The sequence below is a fragment of the Antechinus flavipes genome, chromosome 2, assembly GCF_016432865.1.
Source record: "Antechinus flavipes isolate AdamAnt ecotype Samford, QLD, Australia chromosome 2, AdamAnt_v2, whole genome shotgun sequence".
NCBI classification, from domain to species: Eukaryota; Metazoa; Chordata; class Mammalia; order Dasyuromorphia; family Dasyuridae; genus Antechinus; species Antechinus flavipes.
The window spans coordinates 370,191,197-370,210,986 of NC_067399.1; the positions used below are offsets into that span (position 1 = coordinate 370,191,197).

At 36.4% G+C, this 19,790-nt stretch overlaps 1 protein-coding gene across 1 annotated transcript in view; it reads right to left on the reverse strand.

Moving 5' to 3' along the window:
• Nucleotides 1-19,790, reverse strand: part of ASPG (asparaginase) — a 123,092-nt gene that overhangs the window by 85,502 nt on the left and 17,800 nt on the right. The window contains exons 2-6 of the mRNA XM_051978275.1: nt 17,147-17,255; nt 10,181-10,292; nt 4,760-4,885; nt 4,341-4,424; nt 2,180-2,306 (exon numbers count right to left, since the gene is read on the reverse strand). Of these exons, the coding sequence (XP_051834235.1) occupies nt 2,180-2,306; nt 4,341-4,424; nt 4,760-4,885; nt 10,181-10,292; nt 17,147-17,255 (558 nt within the window). The remainder of the gene's footprint in view (nt 1-2,179; nt 2,307-4,340; nt 4,425-4,759; nt 4,886-10,180; nt 10,293-17,146; nt 17,256-19,790) is intronic.

Below are 19,790 nucleotides of genomic sequence, written 5' to 3' on the forward strand. Positions count from 1 at the left end.
GTGGACCATGGGAGGGCACTGTTCAGGCCAGGTCAGAGAAGGATCCATCCAGACAAGCCATGAAGGAGAATACCTTCCTTGTCCATAGAAGCACCAGAACAAACTACCACCTTCCATGTCTACAGCTGGAGTTGAGTATGAGGACCAAAGCAAAAAAAAAAAAAAAAAAAAAAACAACCAAAAAAAACACACATCTGGTTCCAGACCTCAAGGATCTACAAATCTGTGTCCTAGCAACTCAAGCAATGAATATGGTGTAGAAAAAAAGAGCTTGGAATTGAAAGTCAGGAGATCTAGACTTTCTAGTCCTGGCTCTGCCCCTGGCCCATTAGATGAGTCATCCCTAGGCCTGTTTTTCTAACTGTAAAACAAGAATAAAGGATCCCTAAAATTCTAATGCTAAAACTTCGGAGACAGGCTAGTCTAGAAATTCTTAATCTGAGCATTGGGAGCTTGTTTTTAAAATACAGATAGGTAATTGTATTTCATAAAATTTATTTCCTTTGTAATCCTATGCACTTTGTCTCATGCATTCAAAAACATTGTAGTGAGAAGGGTCCATGCGCTTCAGCAGATTGCCACATGGATCCAAGACACTCTAAGGGCTAAGAACCCCTGATCTAATGCAATCTTCTTTTCTCTGATGGGTAAACTAAGGCACAAAGAGAAAGGAACTTGTCTAGAACGCTTCTGTTTCTGTGACTCAGGGATTTGATGAGGTATATTACAAAAAAATTAAGCGACCATCATTAGGTTGTCCAAAAATGAAGGAAACAAGAAAAAGCAAGACAATCAGAGAATGGAGGCAAGGAGAGGCTGTCAGATACTGGGAGTTTTGTTTTGAATTTGCAATTCATCCTCCAGGAATAGGTAGTCCAAGTGAAGAAAGGACCCGGAAACTCTAAAACTGCTTGAAGGTTTTCTCCCTTCTTCATTGGGAAAGAAATAATCATTTATTAAGCACTTATTATGTACCAGGAAGTGAGCACTTTATTATCTTATTCTCCCTACTCCTCACAAAAACCTAAGAGATAAGATGCTATTATTATCCCTATTTTATTGTTAAGGAAACAGGCAAACATAAATGTCTAAGGACACATTTGAACTCAGTTCTTCTTGACTGTAGGCCCAGGGCTCTATACACCTAGTTGCCAGATTAGACTAAGTGACTCAAGGGTTGCTTAAACTTTATTTAAAAAAAAAAAAAAATACTTCCATCCAGAGGGCAGAAGGAGGAATAATGGCAAAGAGTAGGGGATCAGGTAGGGATATACAGAGTCAGGTTTCAATTCTATTATAAGGTAAAATTTCTCAACAATAATATCCCATATTTCTATAGGTTTTTAACATCAAAATGGTTTCCTAGGTAGAACAATTCCCACTTTAAAAGTGCAAAACTAAAATGCAGATAAAGTGATTTGTAGAGGATCACACAGCTACTAAAACTTGGAGCTGAGATTCAAACCCAGGTCTCATAATACCAGATCTAGTGTTCATTACTTGGAACCATCCATCTAATAATTCTTAGCTAACATGTCCTGTCCAGAAGTAGAATGCGCTGCCTCAGATAGTAGCAAGTTCCCTGTTACAAATGTTGGATGACCATTAGTTGGGGCAGAGTAAAAGGAATTTCTGACCAAATTTCCTCCCTCATCTAAGATTCTGAAAGTCATTGATTCATTCCAAACAAATCTCTGAATTCTCCAAAAACAAAAGGAAACTGCTCCTAAGCCACATCCAAAACTGGATTCAGACTCTGATGTGATAGTCTTTCCTCCTCTTCATCTGTCTTCTCAAGGAATATTCTCAAAGAGGGAGTGACTGCTCCCTCCAAGTCTGTTTCTGGTTAGGAGAGAAAGTTGATTTATATAGGCAGTATGGAGCAGGAGAAGAGATATTGGATATGAAGCAGAAGACCTGGTTTTGATTGAGCTCCCACTTAAAGTCTATGTGTCTTATGACAAGTAATTGCAATCTCTGGACCTAGTTCTAAGAGAAATGGACTACATGACCGCTAAGATCATTTCCAATTCTATAGTCCTATGAAAAGACGCAGCTCTTCCTTTCCTTGTCTGAAAATGCACAGGATGAATGGGAGACTAAGTGACTTCTCATCAGACCCTGGGCATGGGAACTGTGGGCGAGGCCACAGCTTTTCTTCTTCATGCTACTTTCTCACCTGTGATATCAGCACCAACATTGGCAAGTGGAGGCAGGTTTGGTGAGCAGAAGGCTGCAAATCGTTGAGAATCCACCTTTGTTACCCGGTTCCCCCGGTAGAGCTGGTTTTGAAAGAAGAGGCAGACCTGCAGGAGAAACAGGAGCTCAATGCAGACTCAGCAGGTGCAGGGGGAGGGAGGGAGGGAAGGAAGCAAGATGAATTAGTGGGACCCAGGGGGCCCAAGTCGCTGCTGATCCCCACCAAACCAGATCCTCCCTTAAAAGAACAGGGGAAATGGAATAAGGGAAAAGCAAATTTCTTTCCTGAAGAAGAACACGGATACAATCATGAGAACAGCCTGGATCTAGGGGTTTGAATTGAGTTGCCTTCTACCATTAAAACTCAGAGTTAGTCTGATACTCAAAAAAAGAAGGAAAAAGTTATGGGAGGGACAAGGTACGGGCAAAAAACAAACAAAAAATAGACAAACTCCTCAATGCCCATCAACTGAGAAATGATTGAATAAGTTATAGTATATGATTGTGATTAAATACTATAAAACAGGATGCTTCCAGGAAAACCTGGAAAGACTTAAATGAAATGATGCAAAATGATTCCTAACAATCATGTCTGTCCAGAAGGAGAATGGACTGCCTTAGTTAGTAGCAAGTTTCCCATTACTTGGGGTTGGATGAAATGAGCAGAACCAGGAAAACTTTGTACACAGTAATATCAATATTATATGATGATCAGCTGTGAATGACTTAGCTATTAACAGCAATACAATGATCTAAGACAATTTTGGACTCATGATGAAAAATGTCATCCATCTCCAAAGAAAAAACTAATGGAATCTAAAGACAGATTGAAGCATATTTTTTTAACTTTATTATTTTTTGGGGGAAGGAGTTTGTTCATGTTTACTTTTGCAACATGGCTAATATAAAATGTTTTGCATGAATTCTAATAGACTTGGGATAGAAAATGCCATCCACATCCAGAGAGAGAACTATAAAGAATAAATGCGCGCTCAAAGCATAGTATTTTCACCATTTTTTGTTTGTTTTTTCTCTTTTGGTCTGATTTTTCTTGCACACGATGACAAATGTGGAAATTTTTTTAAAAGGATTGAACATATTTAACCTATATCAGATTGCTTCTTGTCTTGGAGAGGGGAGAGGTAATGGAGAGAGGCAGAAAAATTTGAAACACAAAGTCTTAAAAAAAATGTTGAAAACTATCTTTATATATATTTGGAAAAATAAATTCTTATTGATAAGTGTTTTACATGATCTCATATGTTGAATCTATATCAAATCATTTGCCTTCTCAAGGAAGTAGGAAAGAATGGAGAAAAAGTGAGAATTTAGAACTCAAAATTTATAAAAAACAAATGTTAAAAATCTTTGTTTACATGTAATTGAGAAAACAAACAAAATAAAAATTAAATGTTAAAAAAAAAAAAGACAACCCTTCAACTGAAGTATCCTACTTTTTAGAAGGAGATAAAACCTTAAAACCACTTTGGTACATCTCCTTATTTTATAGATAGTCGTCAGAGCTGAAAGGAACCTTAGAGATAGTCTAATTATCCAATATTCTTATTTTACAGAGGAAGAAACTGAAGCCAGAGAGATTAAGTAATTATTCCAGGATTACATAGGTAAGTTTCTGAGCTAGGCCCTGAATCTATGCCTCCAATTCCCTATCCCCCTCTTTCTTTTGCATGCACTGCTCAATTCTGAGAGCAGGACTGTCCTCTACTTCATTGGATTCGGTGAATTACTTTATTAAAAGATACTGAGATCGAGTGAAAGGAGGAATTGCAAGAAGGAATCCACTGGGAAGAAGATCACTTGTTGTTCACTAATTGTTGTCTGCTTGTGATAATATGTGATAATAACGGACAATTCATTGCCTTCCGTGGATCTCAGTTTTTCTGTCTATAAAACTAATATATTGAGGGGACTTCAGAGTTATCATATATCTTAACGGAAAACTTTGCAAATGAAGTTTTATTTTGTAAATCCAGGTCTTCTTATTCTAACATGTGATCCTATGTATACTTGATGCCTCAATGATTCAAATGACACCAGGTAGGAATAAAGTCCTTTTGATGTGACTCCTTTCACAAGTGCAAGCAAATTCCCAGTACAGTCAAGTGAAAAGAAGCCCATACCTCTGGAATCACATACTGTCCAGCCATGAGCAGGCTACCGAGCAGGTTCTCCCGGCCATCATTCCAAAGAGTATAGATGGGGACCTAGAGAAGGAGATGAAGATGAGGTGAAGAATGGCATTCCTTCTTTCCCTCATCTGTATAATGGGCATTGCCCTATTCCCACCTCAGTTATTATTCTCTGTGGTTGCTCCCTTTCAGAACCACCCTCAGTCATTTCCCAGGTCATTGTAGAAAGATTGGACAGCCTCCTGTCCGGTGAGTGATCCTAAAATGGGATGCTGGAGGCACTGGGATGAGATCCTCACTGAAGGCAGTGGAAGGAGTAAGATTTTATACTAGGTCCAGAAAAGATGGCTAATATAGTTTTTTCCCTCCCTTGCTCCCCTCTGTCTCAGTCAGGGTCTGGGGCAGGTTACCTGAGCACCTGTGAGGATGACAGTTTTCTGAAGGTTCCCTAAAATAAAAGAGAGCATGGAGGAAGCAAAGGCCATGGTGTCTGTGCCGTGGATGATTACAAAGCCAAAATACTGCTCATAATTCCTCTGGTGGGAAAACAGGAGAAAAGGAAAAAGGTAACTTCAATCAAAAAAAAAAAAAAAAAAAAAAAACAAGGCAAAGCCAAACCATCTACAAATCATCACCCATAGTTAGTGTCCCCTGAAGTCACTGTCATTCCTTCCCCACCCTCACCCCTCACCTATTCCCTACAATCATTATCTTTAGGATGCTTGGTTCCCCTGGTCATCTTTCCTCCTGATAAATCCTCAAGATCACTGATTTCTTATTCACTCCAGGAATAACAGAGTCCTACCTTACCACCAACCACTATTCCTGCCTCTAGCCTAGCCCCTGAAGCCATCATCTGGGGAGCAGCCCCTGTGGAGATAGGAGCTAGCAACTTCTTCTAGAAGTGATGCAGCACTTAATTACCAGGCTACCACAAAGACTATAGATAGACTCAGAAAGGACAGTTCCTACCACCATAATCCCTGACATTGTCAAGTGGCTCAACATCAGAAATGGATATAGTTTTATCAATGGAATGACACAATCACTGTCCCTGAGGACAATGGGATCTTTCCGTTTGATTTGCACCTGTAATTTCTTCTAAGTGTTGTCATGCCTTATTAGAATGTAACTTACTTGAACAATTTGGAACTTCACCCAAAGAGCTATAAAACTGGGCATATCCTTTGATCCAGCAATATCACTATGAGGTCTGTATTCCAAAGAGATCCCCCTTAAAAGGGAAAATGACCTATTTGGTTAAAAAATATTTATAGCAACTCTTTTTGTGGTGGCAAAGAATTGGAAATTGAGGAGATGCCCATCCATTGGAGAATAGCCGAGTTGTGGTATATGAGGGTGATGAAATACTATTGTGCAAAAGAAATGACGAGCAAGACAAAATTCAGAAAAATCTGAAGAGACTTAATGAATTAATGCAAAGTGAAGTGAGCAGAACCAGGAGAACATCATACATAGCCATACTGCATAATGATCAACCGTGAATGACTTAGCTATTCTCAGCAACATAATGATCCAAGACAATTTAAAAGAATTCATGATGAAAAATGCTATACATCTCTAGATAAAGAACTGATGGAGTCTGAATGCAAATCAAAGCATGCTATTACTCACTTTTTAAATTTTTCTCTAGGATTTATTTTTGGTCTGTATTTTCTTTCACAACATGACTAATATGGAAATATATTTTGCATGATTGCACATATATAGCTTACATCAAATTGCTTACTGTCTGAGTGGGGAGAGGAAAGAGGAAGGGAATTTGGAGATCATTTTTTTTTAAATGAATGTCACAAGTTATTTTTACATATAATTGGGAAAAATAAATTATTTTTTAAAATGATGTAACCTTCCTGAGAACAAGAACTGTTCTGTTTTTCTGAATATCAAGTACTTTAGAAATGCTTTTTCATTCATTCATTGCAAGACTACTCTCTCCCCATCACTACTCCCCATAGACATCCTTTCTGTAGCCATTTCTTAAGGTTATTCTCGATCATCACTGTTCTCACTTTGATCACAGGTTGGAGGGAGCTCTGAGGTAACATAGCTCAAACCCAAAGAAAGGGTACCCCCTTCTCCTCTGCTTCCACTTGAAGACCTCCAAGGAAAAGAAACTCACTATCTCCTAAGGAAGCCTATCTCACTTTGTAGCAGCACTGGCTATTTGGCAACCTTTCCTTATACAACAGAATCAAAAATCTGACTCTCTGCAGACCCCATCGATTGTCACAGTCCTTCACAATCACAGTTTTCAAACCTCCTCCCTCCTGCCCCTTCCCCGAAATTGTAGTTACTGATCACTGATACTTAGGGGTATTTTTGAAATTTAACTTAAGAGGAAAGCTCAAAACTGGTTGTCAGGGAAGAATTCAAGAGACTGACCTTATACTGCAAAAAACTAATCTAATTTTAACATTTAATAGAGATTGTTTTCCTCATGACTGAGTGACAAAAATCTTCTTTTCTGGAGGTATTTACACTGTATTCCCATATCTTTATCTCAGCTCTTCATATATTCTGTTCCTAGCTAGAATATCCTCTGCTCCTTCGCACAATCATGTACACAGCCTATAGAACCCACTTCAGATCCTACCTACTCCACAGAGAATCCTCCTTCCACCCTAGCCTACATTGTCATATTTCAGTGACTGTTCTATGACATCTTTTGGTTTGCTCCTTTAATTTTTCACACCCGTTTTACCTCCCCAACTTGCTCCCTAAAGGAAGGGACTGAACTCTCTTGTCATATATTCCCTAACACAGGATTAGAACTCATGAAAGATATAGTCAGTTAATAATTATTGAATAGATTAGTGAATTATTAACACAATTTCATCAATATGATTGATTGTGCCAGTAGACAGAGACACACCAACAGAACATTAAAGTTAGAAGAACCTTCAAAACATAAAACATAGAATGTTAAATGTGAAATAGATCTTAGAACACAGAAGATAGAATATCAGTCCCAGAAATGACCTTAGAACATAAAACATGTTATTGCTGGAAGTGTGCTCTTAGAATCTAGAACCCAGAATGCCATATCTGGAAGACAGTCTAAAAGCAATCTCATACATTTCCCTCACTTTATAGAAAACAGAAAATGAGATTAAGAAAATTGCCCACAATCACAAGGAGATGATCTTCCCAGGTTTTTCCACCATTCTGAGAATCCAAGTTAAGACTCCAAATGACAGTTTCAGCGACTTTGTGTCACTAGAAAATTCTCTCCCGGGGAAAAAAGGCAACCTTCCTAGTCTTGGTTGATATAGAGCTAAGAGAGGTAGCTGACACTGGGGATGACAGTCAGGATCCAAAAGGATCACGAAAGCCAAAGGTAGTAGGCAGAATAAAAAAATTTTGCACTCAAGTACAAAAAATTCAAATTCTGTGATTCTGAGTAAGAACTAGAGGTCTGTGTAGGACATGAGGGGAAGGAGCCAGAATAGCAAAGTAAAGAAAATAGGTAATATTCTGGGGTAGGATGTTAATTGGCTGTGACTAGACCTGACTGGGCTAAGAGAGCTGGTCAATATAGATAGAGAGCTCTGTTCCGGCTGCTGAGGCCTCCCTGTCTAATAATATTTCCTCGAAATCTATTTACTCATAGGTAGAGCTTTGCCTGCTGGCAGTCCCTAAGATGTAGCCAACCTGTATAGCAGCAATGAATGACTGGCAAAAACTGATGGCAAAAGCCCAGGGAGTAGTAAGGAGGGAGAGGGGCACCCTCTTGTGGCTGAATGTCAGACTGAATGAACTAGATAAAAGCCAGCAGTTTGCTTAGAGACATAAAATTTCCAAAAGGAAAAAAAAAATGCAGCTCCCAGAATCTTAGGAGTCGGAAGAAGTCTAGGTCATCCAATCTAGCTCATAACTAGGAAAAAAATTCATCCTTACACATCACTGACAAGTGGTCATCCAATTTTCATTTAATCTTATCCCATGACTTCTCAAGGCACCCCATTAATTATGGACCAACTCAAGAAATTTTTCCTAACATCAAGGTAAAAACTTGTCTCCCTGTATACCTTCCTCCTGTTACTTTTTGTTTGGTCCTCTGAAGCCAAGAAACACAAATCTAACGTCTCTCCCACTTAAATAAAATATTTGAAGATTGAAGATTTTTGACTCTGTTGTATAAGCAAAGGTTGCCAAGCTGCTCTCAACAAGATACATAGATAGTATCTGTGATTTCCTACTTCCCTTTGCCAGATAAAAGCTTCCCATTTCCTTCAACTAATAGTCCCTTCTATAGCATGGTCTCCGGTTCCTCCCCATTCTGGCCAGAGGATAACAAGAATTCCAGCTAAAAGAGACTGCAATGTCATCTAGTATCACAGAAAGTCAGAGGTGAATGGCTCCTCAGAGCCATTTTATTGATGTGGAAACTGAGTCTCAGAGAGGATAGTAGAAATAGTAGAACCATGATTTGAATCCAGATTCATCAACTATATATTTATGACCAATATAAAAGCTCCTTCCTCTGCCAGAAGATATAAATGACCTGAATTCTATTCAGTAAGCTGAGCAAGGGATCGGTATAAATAATTAGCACAGGAAGAAATTATGTCTCAAAGTAACTTCAATACAAACCAAATAAAGCTTGTACCCAGAAACTTGCACAGATGCTATGATAAACAAATGTCTGTAGAATGGTTGGACATTACAAAGAACTTTATATCAACTACTTCATTTAGACGTCCCTAATCTGTGAGGAAGGGAATGCAAAGATTATTGTCCCCATTTTACAGATGGAGAAACAAAGGATGTAACTAGTCCAGGATTTGAAGCCAAATCTTGTATTTTCAAATCCTGAGCTCTTTCAACGTTGTCACATTACCTCACCCATGGGTTAGCTTTATAGTTAGTGCATAGAAATTCAATGGAGCTGCAAAGTCAGAATTGTTGATTAAGCTCTTTTCCCTGGAGCAGAGTGAGTTCTGACTCTTGTTTAATCCCAAATCTGGAAACCCACATCATAAATTTGTGTCCTTGCTTACAGGAGGGACCACGTAAGGATGCCTGGATGATAGGACAGCCCATATACTACTGATAGAAAATAAATGTGTCTTTTTCCTGAATTTTAGCTCTCATTTTAACCACTTTCAATATCTGACCCTTAACAAGTCATCTCCTCCCTCAACTCTATTACATTGTTTTATCAACTTCCCCCCTTAACAAGTCATCTCCTCCCTCAACTCTATAACATTGTTTTATCAACTTCCCGAGGAGGTGATTATACTTGTTACTATGATGAATAGACAAATATTAACCCAGAAGGAAGTCTCTAGAGGAGGATCCCAGGGATCTGTCTTTGGTCCTGTGCCCTGCAATATTTTTATCAACAATTTGGACAAAGTCACAAATGACATGCTAATCTTGTCTTACACTTGGGTTCAAGAAACCAACTGTGTAAGCAAAAGCAGTGATACTGGTGCATGTGAAAAATATCTGGGTGATTTCATGGATTTAATGAACCAAAATATAATGTGGCAGAGGGAAAAGACTAATTCATACTGAGTATAAGCTATCTGAATGGAAATAGAATGAAGGTAGTAGAAGTCCCACAAGCGGAGAGGACAGAAGAGTTGCTCCAAGCAACAGCCTTGTGACATCAGGCCAATTCTATTGAATTCAGAGTTGAAAAGAACCTCACACATAATCTTCCTCCTTCGTTTTACAGATGAAGAAACTGAGGTTCAGTGGGGGGAAAAATGACTTGCTTAAGTTGCAAATACCAGAATTGGGATCTGAATCCATCATCTTCTGATTCCAAATCCAGGAGTTTTTCCATTATGCTATTTTACCTCAATGTCCTTTGCAATTCTAATCCACTCGTTAATTGTCATGTCACTGGAGTCAAAAAGTGGGTCATATTCCAGGATGGTATATATAATCCGCTGGTTATGGTCGGTGAGGCTATAGAAAGGAAAGTAACTGAGTTAAGTAAAAGTCAACTCCTGAAGAAAGGTGGGGTTGATTCCACCTCCCTCTTTGACTTTTATTATCTTCCCTCCCCATACCCATACACTACAATTATTATCATATAAAATAACATGTATATGGGGAGGGGAATAGTTTTATTTATGTTTTTTAACTTACACAACTCAATCATTGGCTAACATTTGCTAATGCAAACGTGCTCGCACACACACACACACACACACACACACACACACTCTATATCCCCTTTCTCTTTCCCTTCCCCTGGTAACAAAGTTAAGGAAAAACAACTGACACAGTAACCATATCTAATAAACACAATAGTTTGTGTTTGGCCTCTGGATATTCATTCCCTTTCTTTCTCCTGATTTGTTTCTGTATCTATAAAAGGGTTTATATTAGGTGTTTTCTATGAAGTTTCACAGTTCTAATATGTGCTGTTATAATCCCCATTTGACCTCCAAGATGAAGCTTAACATAAGGAGAAAGCTCAGGACTGACAATCTAGGAGACCTAGAACTAGGTCCTCTTAATTAGTATCTATGCAACTTTAGGCAAGTATCTCAAGGCTCAATTTCCTCACTTCTAAATAAGAGGATTAGCCTGGATAATCTTTAAGAGGTAGGTGGAACTCATCCAGTTTTAAGTCTATGATCCTTTGTTCTAGAGCCAGCAAAAAAACTTAAGAGATCATGGTAGAGTGGGAAAAACAGCTAAGTGGCATAGTGTATACTTGGAGTCCTGGACATAGAATCAGGAAAACTTCAGTTCAAATCATGCTCAAAAATGAGTTGTGTGATCCTAGCCAAGATATTTAACTTCTGTCTGCCCCAGTTTTTTAAATCTAGAAAATGGGGATAATAACAGCACCTACTTCCAGAAGTTATTGTGAGGATAAAGTGAGATAATATTTATAAAGTGCTTTGCAAACCTGTTAATGCTAGCCATTATTATTTAAAAGAGTTATTCTGGACTCAGGAATGGGTTCAAATCCTATTTATGACATTACCTTATGATTTTGGGCTTATCTGTTTGGGTCTCAGTGTCCTCTGTAAAAATGGGAGGAGGGGGTGTTGGAATGGATAGCCTGAGACCTATTGCAGCTCTATGGCAGAGATGTAATCCAATTCCATCATTTCACAGATGAGGCCCATAGGTATTAGGTGGTTTCCCCAAGTGATATATGGAATAAGTGGCAGAGCTAAGATCTGAACTCAAGTTCTCTGACTTCAAACCTGGCTCTCTTAACTGCACTATGTGATCCTCTAAGGACAACAACATAAGAGCATTCTAGCAGAGACCCCGAAAGAGAGAGGGGGAAAGCAGAAGGAGCTCTGCCTTTGACAGTCACTTCTCAGAGTCACCTTCCCAATAACCTTCTGCTAAGGGAGGAGGAGGGAAGTCACACAATTAGCCAGGAGATTATTATTGAGGGAGGATGTCTTGGCAAAATGCTCTCTCCCCCTCATGGGAAACCAGTACAAGCCAGGTCACAAATAGTCCTCAGAATTTAAAAACAGTTATATACTTCCAAGAAGGTCACAAGAAACCTCCAGGGCCAGGTAACTTTGAAAAAAGAGGAAGCGGGAAAGCTATTCAGGGGGAAAAAAAAAATATGTGCTACTAAGCTAGGATTTTGTTTTTCATGTTGTTGTTGCCGTTTTTAATAAATGTTGAGTCAAAATAGCAAATCAAGAAGGAGAGAGGAGAAAAGGCAGGGAACCAGTAATGATTTTCATTTAGTGATTTCAGTGGTGTTCAACCCTTCATAATCCAGTTGGGGAGGGGGTGTTGGACATAGATACTGGATACTGTTTGTTTGCCATTTCTTTTTCCATTTCATTTTACAGATGAAGAAACTGAGGCAAACAGATTTAAAATGATTTGTCCAGGTATACCTAGCTAACAAGTAACAGAAGTCAGATTTGAATTTTTGTCTTCCTGACTCCAGGTCTAATGCTTTATCTACTGTGTTATCCCCTCAGGAAGAATTAGAAAGAGTTTAGAGACAAAATATGCTGACAAACACAAAGTCACAAAATTTTAGAATTGGAAGGTTCCTCAGTATCCATCTATTGCAACCCATATCCCAAAAGAAATCCTAATATACCCACAAGTCCAGTCTATTTTGGAAGCTCTCAAGTAATGGGGAACTCACTACTTCTCCAAAGGAGTTCCTCCCATTTAAAAAGAATTGTAAATGATCTGGGGTATTTTTTCTCTGACATAACCTGTCCCCCAAAAAAGTTGAATTCCTCTTCCTTATAACTTTCTCTTTTCTCCCTCAAGCTTCCCATAGCACGCCTCCCCTAAATCTCTCTTCTGGATTTCTATATGAAGCTCATTTATCCTCTCTTCCTTCTTCTCTTCTTAATACATACACACACACACACACACACACACACACACACACACACACACACACACAGAGTCTCTGATGCAATTTCAGTCTTTGTTGTAAATGTGACCTTTCTCTTCACTAAGACCAACCCCTCTACATGCAATATTGATACCCTTTCTTCCTACCTTCCCCAGCAAAGTGTCCCCTACTAGTTTTCTCCCTTCCTCTTTTCAATTTCTTCCTATTTATCAATTCCTTCCTGCTACCTACAAACACACTCAAGTCTTCTGATCTTTAAAAATCTTCACCAGGTCCTTCCATCTTATCAACTATCTTAAAATATAATCTATATTTGGTGACTTCACTTTATCTTCTTCCATTCTTTTCTTAATCACTTACTAGTTGGCTTCTGAGTCTCACTCAAATGAAACTCATCAAATGAAACATCAAGAAACTCTTAATGAACAAATCTAAGAGACAGCTTCCTGCATCCAATATCCACCCACACACTTCTCTTCAGAAGCAGAAGATCACCTTGGGAAGCCCAATGCCTACTTCCTACTTATGTTTATGTTTTCTTATCTTATCTTACATATATGTTTTCCCACTAGGTTACACACATAATAATATACATAATGTGTATACATTATCTGTCCCACCCCTACCTCCAGAGCTGGAGCACTCAAATTGACCAGCATCCCTGACCTTCATCCTACAACATCAGCATTTTATCTCAAACTTCAGGTTAAGATGACAATATAAATCCCAGTCTCCTCATACACACGTACACTCCAGCAAAACAAAAACCATAACAGAAGTTATCCAAACCAGAACTACACAAAAGGGCTAGAAACCAGCCAGAGCTCAAGGTTTCATACCATGGGGCACCAGCCCCACTAAATAGACCTAAAACCTAAAAGACAAAGAGACCATCATAGGAAAAATAAAATCAGAAGAAATGCCAAATTCAATAAAGAAATATTAAGGGTGGGGCAGCTAGTTGATGTAATGGCTAGAGTCAGGAGGACCTGAATTCAAATCTAGCCACAAACACTTAACACTAACTGGCTGGGTGACTCTGGGCAAGTCACTTAACCTTAATTGCCAGGGGGGGTGGGGGAGAGAGCAGAATTTTAAAGGTTAAAGAAGTCAGGCCACATTAAAAGAGTAATTTCATAAATATAAACAGAACCTCAGAGAAACAATAAAAGGTTGGCCAAAAGGACTATATGAATGACTAGAAAAAATTAAGGAAAAAATAATAAGTGAAAATAATATTAAAAGGAGAATTATGGTGGAGGAAATTGGAAGGAGAATAAACAGCCTAGAATACAAGGTAGAAAACCTTATAAAAGCAAAAGATTCCTTGAAAGGAAAATCAGAACAAAATGACTTGAGGAAACAAGAAATATCAGAACAAAATCAAAAGATTAAAAAAATTGAAGAACATGTAAAGCATCAAGGAGAGCTAAATTAAGAATAATCAGATTCCCTGAAAACTGTGATGAAAAAAACTGAAGATACTATTCGTTATGAATTCAATAAATGAAAAAGGCCCAGCTCTTAGAACCAGAGATGAAATGAAATAAAAAAGAATACACCAATTCCAACACAGTAAAGAAACCCCAAACTGAAAACATCCAGTAACTTAAGTCAAATTCTAGAACTTCAAAGTAACAGAAAACTATCGTAAGTATTCAGAAAGAAAGAATTCAAGTACCAAAGAACTAATCAGAATCAAACAAGATTATGTAACTACTATAAAGATGAAAAAGTCTTGGACACTCTCATCCAAAAGGAAAAAGGATAACTTACAAATAAGAATAACTTACCCAAAGAAATTGGGGGGAGGAGGGCGGGAGGAGAGAAGAGGGGAACTTTTAATAAAGGATTCTAAAGCATTCCAGATTTTTCTTAAAAAAGGAAGATATGATCTGAGAAGAAACTTTAAAAATGTAAAAACAACACACACACCACACCATACTACATCACACCACCAAAAATCTGGAAAGTTCAACTGAGCAACTAGAAGAGACAAATTATTTTGAAAGTACTTGTCTTCTAACAGGAAAAGAGATTAAGTGATAAATGTCCCTTCAGAGTCCCACTATCTTTAAGGATCACAGAAGGATCTAACTAAAACAGTTCTTGGTTTTAAGAGAGAAGAAAAAGGGTAGGGAAAAAGAATGGAAAAAAGCCTATTATTTTACATAACTGGAGTACAAGAAAAGAGAATGTAGATATGAAAGAAAGAATATGAGACATGGAGGGGAAAAGAATGGATCAGTAAACAGAAATCCAATTTGTTTGTTACAAAAACATGTGAAACAAAAATATTGACAAAGAACTTAAATAAAGATAAAGTATAGCTTTGGGCTAATTTAGAAAAAAAAAGAGTATTAATCATGATCTCATTCAAGGCAAGAATACAGAAATGGTAAAAAAAAAAAAAAAAAAAAAAAAAGATAAGCAGAAAACTTATATTATGCTTAAAGATACCACAGTCAATAAAATAATATCACAACAATATATACACACCAACTGGCATATTACCTAAGCATTTAAAAAAAAATTTAAGTTGTAAGGAGAAATAAGCAAAAAAATGATAATAGTTGGAAACTTCAATATTTTCTTTATTAATACTAATATGAAAAAAGTTAAGGACCTGAAAAGAATATTAGAAAAGATAGATAAAATATCTGGAGAAAAATGGGTTGGAATAAAAATGTTTATATTTATAGGTAGTTCTCAACTGTGTATGGTGTTTTTATATCAAACTGGCTATACATTATAGCATTAAAAATTTCATAAATAATTATAGAAAAGCAAAAATATATTATAACCTTTGCTGATAAAACATAACAAAAATTATAATAAATAAAGGGAATCTGAAGAAAGCATTCAAACTTAAAATGGAGACTAAATATTAATATTAAAGAACTGGTGGATTAAAAAACCAAATCATATAAATATTAAATAATTTCCTAAAAGAAATATAAAAAGAGACAACATAAAATTTTGTGGATATAGCTGACTTAGTCATTATAGAAAAATTTATACCTAAACACTTTCATCAAGAAAAGAGAGAAAGAAAGGTTCGTGCGACTAAAAACAAAAAAACAAAAAAAGAAAAACAAAAATTATAAGACAAGCAATTAAACACAAAAATTAAAATTCTGAAAATCAAAATGATAAAATTGAAAACAAATTCATTCAATAACTAAATAGGAGTCAATTTTAAAAAATAAAGTTGATAAACTATTTGCTAATCTGACCTAAAATAATTCAGAAAAACTAAATTGTTAATATAACAAAATTTTTTTAGGAATTCAAAATATAAAAACAGAAATAAAGGAAATTAGTAATTATTTTGACCAATTATAGCTACCAAAACTCATAAATGAAATAGATATTTATGTACAAACATGTGAAATAACCCACTTAACAAAACAAGAAATAGAAATTTAAATAATCAAATCTCAGGGAAAAAAAGAAATTATACAAGCCATAAAGAAATTCCAGCCTGTCCCCAAAAAGTCACAGAACAAAAAAGTCACTAGATACAAATGAATTCTATTAAATATCTAAAAAACAATTAATTCTAATTTTACATAGTATATTTTTAAAAAGGAAAAGAAAGGGTCTACCAACTATGATCCTAATATCTAAGCCAGGAAGACATAGAGGAAGAAGACCATACAATAATATCTCATTAATTAGCAAAGAGGCTAAAGCAACATATTAAAAATTACATACTATGGTCAGGTTGAATTAATATAAGGAATGCGGAATTAATTCAATACTCTTGAAAACTAAATTATAATAGACAATATCAATAACAAAAGTAATTTTAAATCACATTATTATATTAATAGATACCCCAAAAAAGCAATACAACTCTCCTTTATATATTAAAAAAAAAAACTACTTAATTAAGGATGTAATGGGGAAATAGTAGAAGCCATTCCAGTAAGATAAAGAACAAAGCAAAAATGTTCATTATCATTATATTTGTATATTGTATTTCAATATTCTAGAAATGCTAGTTATAGCAATGACAGGGAAAAATAAGGGAATAAACAGAGATAATGATATAAGTGATAATATAATGACTAGTCATGTAACTGAGTAAACCATTTAACCTCTCCAGAACTGTTTTCACATCAGAAAAAAAAGAGGATGATCCTTTCCTACTTCCTAGTATTTTATAAAAAGTACATGAAATAATGAAGGTAAAAGTGCTTTGAAAAAAAGAGCACAAAATAGTATACTGATATAGAAAAGGAGGAAGAAGAGTAAGAAAGAGTAAGAAAGGAGAATAGAAGGGGAAAAAAAAAATTAAGAGAGGAGTTAAAAGCTCTTGTCCTCTCTCTTCCTTTCTATGACCTTTCACTTTCCCGTACTCAAGTTGGAGCCTAGTACTTTCAAGGTTTCTTCCCCTCCTCCCCAGCCCAAACTATATGCTCAGACACAGTTCTTTAGTACTCACGGAAGGGCCAGAGTATCTTCTGGTAGCTGGTGTTCTTGAGAGTATTCCTCATCATTAAACATGGGTAGCTTTTTCAGAGCAGTGAACAAATTGCTTCCAGGAACTAGAACTAGGAGAAGATGCAAAGTAGTTGGTTTGCAAGGTGCCTTGATTTTAACCAGGTCAGAAGCTCATATTATCATAAATGGACTTCATAGAAAGTGATTATACCAAAGCAGTGAGGTTAAGTGGAATGAACTCTGGACCAAGGGATCAGACCTCACTTCTTATTTCAGGTTCTGCCTTTAAATTTTTTTTTTTTAGGTTGTACAGATACAATCAATTTCTAACATTTTTCCATATGTGTCATGTTGGGAAAGAAAAGTCAGAACAAGAGAAAAAAAAACACAAGAAAGAAAAAACAAAACAAAACATAGCAACAACAAAAAAGTGAAAATAGTGTGCTTCAATCTACATTGTCTCCATAGATTTTTCTTTGGATGTTGATGGCATTTTCTATCCAAAATCTATTGGAATTGTTTTGGATCATGGATCTGAGAAGATGTAAGTTTATCATAGTTGATCATTACACAATCTTGTTGTTACTGTGTACAATGTTCTCTTGGTTCTCTTCACTTCATTCAGTATCAGTTCATAGAAGTCTTTCCAGGCTTCTCTGAAATCAGCCTGCTCATCATTTTTTAATAGAATGATATTCCATTACATTCATATGCTATAACTTATTCAGTCATTCCCTAACTGATGGGCATCCTCTCATTTTCCAATTCTTTGCTACAAAAAGAGATGCTACAAACATTTTTCCGTATGCAGGTCCTTTTCCATCTTTTATGATTTCTTTTGGATACAGACTCAGTAGTGTCTGCCTTTAATTTTATGAGGTTATCTTGGCCAGATAAATCACTTCTCTCTTAACAAATATGCTAGAGTTGTTTGTCATTTCCTTCTCTAGTTCATTTTCTAGATGAGAAAACTGAGGCAAGCAGAATTAAGTGACTTGTCCAGAGTTACACAACTAGTAAGTATCTGAAGGTAGATCTGAACCCAGGTCTTCCTCATTCCAGGTCCAGTGCTCTATCCATTGCACCACTTAGCTGTCTACTATTTTAAAACACATTTATAAAACACATCTATCGAACCCTGGGCTTGGTCCTCCAAAGTCAATAATGATTAAAAAGATGTTTTTTCATCCCCAACTCCCACCTCCCACAAGGAATCCACAGTTTAGATCGTGGTAGTCACATATGACAATTTAGAAATAAAGACAAGACCAAATAGTAGGTTTATCAAATCCATTCATTCGTTAATCAAACATTTATTAATTGCCTACTGTATGCAACAGACATGATATTTAGTTTTAGAGAGACAAAGTTTAAATAAAACATAATGCCTACTGAATATGTACCACAACATAGTATTTTCATTGTTGTTGTTGTTGTTTGTTTTTTCTTTTCCTAACTTTCCTTTTGATCCATTTTTTCTTGTGCAGCATGATAAATGAGGAAATATGTTTAGAAGAACTGCACACATTTAACCTATATTGGATTACTTGCTGTCTAGGGAAGGGGGGCAGTAGGGAAGGGAAGAGAAAAATGTGGAACACAAAGTCGGCTATGAAGTCCAGGTTAGCTCTCTGTTGACCTCAGGATCAGCCAGAGTCAGGATCAGCAAAAGTCCTTGGTCTTTATTCTTGGTCTTTAGGGGGAGAAGTAAAGGAGATGGATGAAACACTACAAGCTCTCCACAACCTCCCTTCTCTTCCTCCACCACCAAAGTGACCCTGGCTTGTCTTACTCCACCCCCTAATCCCTCCTACAATTATCTGTATACACCAAAAGATTGAGCCAGCACAGAATAGTGAGAAGAGCCATTTTCCAAGCATATGCTAATAGAGTATTGTCCAATAAGTAATTAGTCTTACATGCTCAGTTGTCTGATTCCAGTGCACCTATTCAGAGATTCAGCCCTTTACAATCTGCAAGGGTGATTGCTGATAATTATATTTGCATGTGCATATATTTTGAAAAATAAAAAGCTACTACTATTTTTTAAAAAACATAGCCCCTATCTTAATGGAATTTATCAAGCAAAGAATATTTATCAATAATAAATCCAAAAACCGACCTGAAAAAAATCTATTTCTGCTATTTAATAATCCATGTGACTGTAGACAAGCCATTTCTCTCTTAAAGCCTCAGTTTCTTTATCTATAAAATAAGGAAATTAGATAATGTCTTATGTTTCTAACATTTTTTAATAAATAATCTCTACCATTTTAATTTAGCTACACTAATAGTAGTAAATTATTTCCCATTTTAACCAAGTATAATTTAGAAAAGTAAAGGATTTCTGTAAACAAAAAGTATAACCACCACACAATTAAAGTATAAAAATCACAAATGAAAGAGCACATCTTGCAATAGGAACCATAGAAAGTTCTTAAGCAGAGAAGCAGCAAGGGCAGATCTATGAAAACAAATGAATATTCTGTTGATTTGGGAAGGATGGAAAGGAGGAGGAGAAGCAGGAGAGAGGGAGGAAAGCTGTTAGGAGATTTTTTACAATAATTAGAAAAATGGTGGTAAGTATCTATATTAGAGTAACGACAATGGGAAGAAAAAAAAAAAGGAAAAATGCAAGTTGTCTA